General features: G+C 34.2%; 1 protein-coding gene across 1 annotated transcript; it reads right to left on the reverse strand.

The window, feature by feature from the left end:
• Nucleotides 1-2,098: 2,098 nt before the first annotated feature.
• Nucleotides 2,099-6,842, reverse strand: LOC134251330 (histone acetyltransferase KAT6B-like). Its single transcript, XM_062733723.1, has 8 exons — nucleotides 6,159-6,842; nucleotides 4,034-4,190; nucleotides 3,724-3,836; nucleotides 3,551-3,632; nucleotides 3,359-3,451; nucleotides 3,179-3,242; nucleotides 2,939-3,083; nucleotides 2,099-2,785 (listed from the first exon to the last, which is right to left on the reverse strand). The coding sequence occupies exons 1-8, from the start codon at nucleotides 6,717-6,719 to the stop codon at nucleotides 2,648-2,650; spliced, it is 1,353 nt and encodes a 450-aa protein (XP_062589707.1). The 5' UTR covers nucleotides 6,720-6,842; the 3' UTR covers nucleotides 2,099-2,647.
• Between the last annotated feature and the right edge of the window lie 1,997 nt (nucleotides 6,843-8,839).

Below are 8,839 nucleotides of genomic sequence, written 5' to 3' on the forward strand. Positions count from 1 at the left end.
AGATGTGGTAACGGTCGAATCTGATCCCTTATTTGATGTAAAAATCAAAACACTGTTAAAATTGTGATGGTTTGTAGATAAAAACTTTAATGATGCTTGTTTTACAACCAGCACTAATCTTGATTCAAAGCTACACGGATGCCCCAAGAGGGTGCAGAAATAGGACATCTTCCCGAATTTTCTAAATTCTGGTGGAATTTCGAGATATTTTCACTTTAAGAAACATAGAACACAAGCTAGCTGCAGAACTGTAGCTCTCCGAAAAAAAAGTTATTTTGATAGATCGGAGAGCTACAGTGCCACCCATTGAAAAAAACTGAATATTTATTGCGCACAAAAAAGTGCGCTGTTTCCCGATTTATTTCTCCATGTTTCTAAAACTGTCATCTCAAAATTTTACTAACCGTGTGTTCCTAACATATTCTTTCACTGTTTCCACAATTAAACATTCCTTGTGATTGTTTTTAATAGCCCTCCTGGCCCTGAAATTGAGATCATCGAAAAACTCACCTATCTATACTGCCATTTTGGTTTGCAAGATAATTCTGTGAGTGTCCAACACGCTTCGTACAGATGTAAACTACGAAAGTAATTGATAGAGGGGTAAGGACTTTATTGAAATCTAGCTTTTGCAATTAAGGTGAGAATTTGGAAGGATTGATCCAGAACCGAGCGCACTTTTTTGTGTGCAATAAATAAAGTTTTTTTTCAATGGGTGGCACTGTAGCTCTCCGGTCTATCAATATAACTTTTTTTCGGAGAGCTACAGTTCTGCAGCTAAACACAAGCTTGCCTATCTGAGATTTTTATACATAAGATGCATCTGATACTAGTGTAAGACATATAAGATGGGCAAGCTTGTGCTTTTGCTGTATGTTTTCAGAAACAATATGTGCTGTAAGATCGATGAAATTTGCATAAAAAATGAGAAAAATCGGAAATTTACTTATTTTCTAACCTTCCTGTGACCTCTGTGCAACTGTCTTTCCTGATATACTTTATTTTATCAAATTAAATATACAACATGACTATTGTATATTTTATTTGATAAAATAAAGTATATCAGGAAAGACACATCCCTAACTTTGAACCAATGCTCATTTTGTGGCAGGGGTGACAACAGGTTTCTATTGATAAACTGTTGAAACATTCTAAAAGACACCCCTAATCCAGGGGCCGAAAAGGGGTCTTAGCCTTCCTTGTCCTTTCTTCATTATCCCTAGTTTCATTGATTAAAAAAGTGTAGAAACGTAGAATCGAGGGGCCTTCTTTCCCCCCACCCAAACATTACTTTTTGTCTAGTGTATATCTTCCATAAGAGGTTGGTTGCCCCCCGCTCCCATTTTGTTGACGTATAGATAATTAATTCATGATAAGATAATGTATGAATAAAATTTGGACATGAAATGACATTGGAGACCCCCTCCCGCTTTTTCTTTGATGGATTTCCAACAATTATTTTTTTCAACATGCCCTGAATATCATTTGTATTATTCTTTTTTGTAGCTACTAATTTATCGATTTTTGTGAACTTGAATTTTTCGAGGTAAGTGATCGTTAAGTTATTGAATATCTGTCAAAAACGTGGAATAACATGCCAAGTAAATAGCTTTGTAGTTTGGGGAGCCATACCTTTGTTCCGAAAAATGTCAAATTTCCGCAAACAAGTCCCATAAAATTTCAGCAGGTCATCCTCAATTTTCCGTGACTTACACAATATTAATATTCTGAGAAAACACATTGAACTTTAAGATATTTTATTTTTAATCATTATCCCCCTGCCACGCTAAAAATCGTTTCCCTCTCGAAAAAGAGTAGGCTTATTGGGGGCCGCTGGAGAGACCCAAAATTTCAAATCCGTTCATACAATGTTTAAGTTCATACCACCAAAATATGGCTGAAATATTGCGGACTCAGCGTAAAACAACGATAATCAATCAATCTCATCCACCTTAAGAAATCCCCTTTCTGCGAACTTTGGGTTTTAAAGCGTTTTTTCAATGCAATGTATGTAGAGGAATCAAGTTCGACTGATTGACATATGATTTCCCCGAGCATCAATATAGTTTTCGAGGAATGCAATTAAAAAGCAAAAACATAGAAAAATGTAATTTATTCATGATTGTTGAACATATTACAAATGTAAACGTATTCGGTAATTCATTACATGATAACATTCTATTCACAATAAAATGCAATTTTTATAACATGCAGCAATTACAAAACATATTTTTTCACACTTCCATCGATACTAGCATTAATTGTACTGATTAATAACAAACTGAGATAAAATTGCTAACGGTCTAAATGACTACTATTTAGCTACAATGAAAAACATGGATAAACTGCATAGAAGTACATGTATAAAGCTAAAAATTTATGGGATTTCAAATTACAACAGAAATAAGACGAAAACCTGAGATGTTTAACACAAATGTAAAATTAATTGTTCACCATCAAAATATGACAAGTACAGTTTCATCATGATAACATTCGCTTTTATCATAGCAAAAAGCATTCAACACAATTTGGTGGATTTTAGTACAAAAGCTTAACTACAAGCAAGTACCATAAAGTTTCAATGTTCACCTTTCACCAAAGGTGATATTTCTCTGCATGGTTATTTTACTGTGGTGCACGTGTTTCACTAGTTGTTGGCCTCCAAACCTGCCAGCTGAAGTTTCATCACGTGTTGGTACATTTTAAGGGCGGGACCGAGCCGGACCGATAATCCGGTCAGCACATCACTTCTCTTCATCAACAACAAAGACTGTCCATCAATTTCCTTACAAGAAAAAAAACCCCAACATCTAATCATCGCATATTATTATTTATTATTGATTAAGTAATAATAACATCAACATGACATAAATGATCAGTTAAAAAATAATTTGAATCTCAAAAAATCTATTTTCTGAAAAAATATGGTTCGTCCTACCTGCTCCTGCAAGGCTTCGGCCTGATCCTTGTATCCTAGATTTGTGAAGAACTTCACCACGTCCTCGACTTCCCACTTGGAGGCGTCAGGATAGTGAATCTTCTTCTGATCCGATGGTGACCTTTCCTCCGACCGCCGCTTGGCTCTGCAAATAAGTAAGACGATGGGCAAATAAATTGATTTGTGCACTTTTGGAATAAACTGTATTTTTTTTCCGTGAAAAATTTCCAACATCCTTACCGAAGGTCTTCGTCAGACGATGCTGCAGAATCGTACGGAGTAGGTAAACAAGAAGTATTATCTTCTGAAAAGACACGTAAAAAATGATCAGTTATAATAGCTATAATTTGATACACAATTGTAACATGTAATCGTAAAACGTTATAGTCTAGGCACACAATTGATCATATTTTCGGAGACCTCGGCTGTCGTCTGCAGTGTCGTTGGCTTCGTCGACCTCCATACATCCATCCACTGATTCCGTATCTTGGCATGTCTGACACTCCCATTTACCTGCAAATAGAGAGAACTACAGCGGTCATTTGCTTGAGGTTTTTTGTATATATACTAGTACTAGGTTTATTGGAAATTGTCTTTACTGAAAGATCTCACCTTGTGGCTTGTCCTCAATGGCTGGTTCGTGACAATTCATGTGATACCCTTTATCACAGGCGTCACAAAACAACATCATGTCCTAAAATTACATTATTAGAAGCTAAATTTTCGCAACTTTCAAAAGACATTTCAGAATGTCAAACAAATCCTATGTATTGTTGGCTACTTACGGGGTCACCCGCGTCTAGACACACAGTGCAAGTTTTGCAGTCGATGCACTGCCATGGTGATTTCAGAGAACGCTTCGCGAGGGTTGAATTGTATCCCATACATGAAGGGTGAGCTAGAAACACCGAAAGTAGACAATCAAAATTCATTTTTTTTTATCATCTTTTAAACTGTTTAGGATTCATAATCCGATTTTCAATATTTTTTTAAAAATTGTTTGCGATATTTAATTATTTGCGATTCGTCCAAAAAAATTGATGAAAATACAATAAGTACTAGTAAATGAAATAAATAACACTTTTAATGACTTACCCTTCGCGTTGCAGTCCTGGCAGACTAAGATGCCCTCTTTGAAATCTTTTCGGATAATAGGTTCCGTCTGCAGACAATAATCACAGGACGAGTCCTCCATGGAACGTTTCCCAAAGGACAGTGTCTCAAAGTCAGGGCCATGAGTTTTTTTGAACTTCTGAAATATTTTCAAACAGATTTGCCTATCTATATCGATGTGCACATAATTCTATGCTAGAATGTGGTACATAAATATTCATAGCTGCAGATCTGTAGCTCTCCGAAAAAAAAATATTGATAGACCGGAGAGCTACAGAGCCACCCATTGAAAAAACTATATTTATTGCGCACAAAAAAATGCGCTCGGTTCTCGATTTATTTCTCCATGTTTTTAAAGCTGTAATCTCAAAATATTACTAACTATGTGTTCCTAACATATTCTTTGACTCTTTCCACAACAAAACATTCCTCATAATTGTTGTTAATAGTCCTCCTGGCCCTGATATTGCAGTCATCGAACATTTCGCTTATTTATACTGTCATTTTGGTTTCAAAGATAATTCGGTCCAATATGCTTCGTTCAGATGTCAACTACGAGAGAACTTGATAGAGGAGAGAGGAATTTTTTGAAATCTTCCATTTTTTGCAATTGAGGTAAGGATTTGGAAGAATTAATCAAGAATCGAGCGCACTTTTTTGTGCGCAATAAATATACAGTTTTTTCAATGGGTGGCTCTGTAGCTCTCCGGTCTATCAATATATATTTTTTCGGAGAGCTACAGATCTGCAGCTAATATATTCACTGTTTATAGTAAAAGAATTTAAAAGGTTGAAAAGGGGTCCGGGAATTAAATTTGCGAAAGATTACGTTAAGCAAGCCAGTAGGAGGCCACCTACTTATACACCATATCTTCCTTTATAAGACTGTATTCAGTATCTAAGGTATACACATCATAAAAGACAAAGTTTTAAACTATAATGTTGGCGTATTATTTCAATACGAGTACTTATAAATTCTCATCTTCGCTAACCAGTGGTTTCCGATCCAAAATCTGGCCTGATTTCGGATCAGAAACCCTTAGCTAGCGAAAATGATAAATTCTTAATTTATGTTTAGATCATTTCTGCAACAAATGCGTTTAATATACATTGAACATACTGCAAATCAAGCAGGGAATTATTAACTTCAAAACATGTTTTTTGTTCATTTGAAAATGGTGCATGCATAGTATAGCTTTATGGTGGGAATCGTTTCGTTTGCAAAAACTATTATAATATTTTTCAGTACATATAATATCCGTTGACTTTTTTTCATTATGAAATCAAGAAAACGTTCAAAGATTTTTGCAATGTACTTTGCAACATCTGCGACAACTAGATAGCGACTTCTGTAAAATTCTACATAAATACAAAGACTTACAAAGTTCAATATTTGGTTCGTGACGAGAAGTATTCGCCAATGAAAGAACGTCGCAAAAAAAACGCGAATATTTCTCATTCGCAAATAAAATTTGGTCAACAGTGTGAAAAGATGAATTTCGTTTTGGTATAAGATTTTTCACTCAAAGTTTTTCAATTTAAAACAGGTTACAGAAAGAAATTCTTTTCTACACTTGATTGTGAAGAAAAAATCACAGGAAGTTTCCTCCGACGGCTCTGCAATACATTATTACGAATGTTTGGAAAAAAACTCGATTGTAACTTTGGTTTATACTCGATATTTTCATTTTATTCAAAAGTTGTAGGAAAAGAGGCAACTTTTAAATATATAAATAACATAAGCATACTTTTACAAATTTCCCCGAGAATCATATCTTCTTGCATCTTCTGAGTGTAACACTGAGTCAATGCACAATGTTCAGTAAAAAAAAAAAAGGAAAAAAAAGAGGACTTTTATTTGGAATTGGTTTTACAGGAACAAACACAATTTATTCATAATCAAATGCTTTCTATTCATAGCATAGTTTAGTTTATATACAAATTATTTCAGCAGAAATTCTTAATTTTAGTTTTAAAAGTAACTTCATGATTCACTTTCTTTTTCACAGTTGTAAAATTTATTTGTCAATCGCACAAAATGTTTGCATACCGTTTTTTTTCATGACCTGTTTCAATATCGGACAGGTATGTTATTTGTGTAACTTACCTTACGTTTTGAGGGTGGGCGTCCTCGTTTACCGGGGCTCGAAACAGAGGTACTGGGTTTTTCTGTAATTTTCTTTTCCGGGTTACTTTCGCTACAGATATAATTACCATGAGCTAGCTTTTTTAGGCTTCCATTCGCCACTTCTTTATCCAGAGCGGACCGGATCTGACTACGATCCAAATGGGGCTCCGGCGTATTTGCGCTCAACCAACGTTCTACCTCCTTCACAGATGCGCCTCTGTCTACCGAATTTTGCGCAACTATTTCTTGAACCGCAGTAATAATATTTTTAAAAGTTTTGTCGGAATGAACAACTTTTTTCCAAGAATGGGTTTTCTTCCATTTAGCTGTGTTTCTATAACTTACGTTCCCTTTATAATCCACTTTTACAACTGTTCCCGACTCAACTAATTTTTCTAAATGCGATTCCGTCTCTTGCCATTTCATTCCATGCTTACGGGCTGCCATGTGACATATTCGCACAATATCTGGTCGCGCTTTCCGTTGTCGGAGCTGGTCAATAATTTGCAAAATACTTTCTTTGCATTTCTGGCTAGCCATCGGTTTGATTACTAAAACATCCAAATGTGCGACAGGGGTGAAAACAACCTTTACATGCGGCTGGGTAAGGTCCGGGGAACGATAACTTACAATGTTTTGGTGGATTGCGCATGTCTCATTTCATTCAACAGAGGCATCATGGGATAGAACGGAGTACCCGCAAGGAAAATATAATTAGACAGTTTTCTTCAAAATATCCAATATACCGTCTGAGAGCTTTCAAAACATTAAATAAAGTTGTGACTTTGATATGATAACCAAATATAGAATGAGATTCTTTAGATTAATTTTAAAAAGATTATATCTCTTTTCGGTTTTCCTTTCAGTGCCTCAATGGACCAACATGACAACGTCATCGCGCTCTGGGAGCTTACAACTGCGACAAATTGAAGTTTTTGCACAAAAGCAAAAAATTGAGATCAACTTATACTTGGTAGATGCTTTTTACTAATTGAACTAACAATTATAAATAGTACGCAGGTATTTAGATCAAGCAGATATCAGGTGCGACACGAGAAGCGCAACTGCGAAAATTCTCAGAGGCGGATCTAGCGCTTTTACGCTAAATAAAGGCAACCATCTGCTGATCATTGTAATTCTGTGGATTATAAATGGGAATATATTGTACAATTTTTAAACCTTATATAAGGTTGTATTCATAGATATTGGTCTTGATGTAGTTTTAGTGTATTATTTACATGAATAACATGAATTCAGTAAAATATACATAATCAATTATATGAAAACTTTCCTTTTATTAAGATAACAAAAGTTTGTAAGAGATGCTGAAATTAAACTGACAAAATTAATATCATCAAATGATAATTTGTAATTGTGTACAGAGTGAAAATTGTATGCATACACTGTATTTTAAAAGTTTGTATATAACTATTATTTACAATTCCTAACTAACAAATTCTATAATGATCAACAAAACTTTGAACATCATTTGTTGATTTACAAAGGAAATACAGATCTTAAAATTCTTTATAATGTGAACAAGACTCGTGCCCTTTTAACAATTTTGCCCCGTTTTAAATTCGCCCAGTCACAGTTCTGTTTAAGAATTCATACCATGTTCTTTGAATTCGCCCCGTTTTAAATTCGCCCACTTTTGACAAAGGCGAAAATATATAAACGGGGACGAATATTTCCCTGTATACAGTATCCTATTTATAACAAACCGAGATTCAGCAATTACTTGAAACTGTCTAATTGTATTTAGAATTAACTTCTTTATTGAAAAAAAAATCTTGGAGAGAACATATATTAGTATATTTAACTTAATGTAGACCAAAGAAAAAAAAAACAGCAACAAACAAACGAACAAACATGGCGCGGGCCCTGTTTAAATTACAAAGGTTTGGAGCTCTAAGAAAACTGAAATTCAAATTTTTTATGAATCTTAGTTAAATATTCGTAAACATAAAAAACATGAAAAAATTCAATTTTTTTTTATGTAATAAAGATTCTGTGAAATCTTAGTTAAATATTCGTAAACATGAAAAAATGAATTGTATCTTTTTAAAAGCTGAAACTGTGTCCATGTCCCTCAAATAAATTTGTTAGAAAATTCAAATTAGTAATTTGTAGGTAATATACATAATGTAATAAAACAACAAATTTAAAGTTACTATCAAAATATTTTATAATAGTTGTGTAAAGACTCTATTCAAATTCCTAGTATAATATTGACACATAATTTAGTATTTACACATGTATGAAGCAAGACGGGAAATAAATTGTCTTCCCAGTTAGCTAAAATTCTAAAATTGTTTCAGGTCTCTGATTTTGTCTAGGTTGGAACCCGACATTTTACTAGGGGAAATATAAATGACTGGTACCCTATGTTGAATTCGAGAAAGAAATAATAGATACATTATAAAATTTCTTTATCCCTCTCTCCCAAAAATGTGTATTATTAAATAAATTCGACAGCAAATACAACTTATCATTTAGTCAGATGCTGACTGTTGTTTTAATGCCCCCGAATTCGAATATTCGGCTATATATTTTTAGCCCTAACCGTCCGTCTGTCTGTTTGCTAAAACTTTAATCTTGCCCGTAACATCTGATTGTTCGGAACTATGACTTTCGTTCATAGAATTATTCTCTGTTGC

This window comes from Saccostrea cucullata, unplaced genomic scaffold (genome assembly GCF_032062105.1).
Source record: "Saccostrea cucullata isolate Sc308-1 unplaced genomic scaffold, CSIRO_AGI_Scuc_v1 ctg197, whole genome shotgun sequence".
Lineage (NCBI taxonomy): Eukaryota > Metazoa > Mollusca > Bivalvia > Ostreida > Ostreidae > Saccostrea > Saccostrea cuccullata.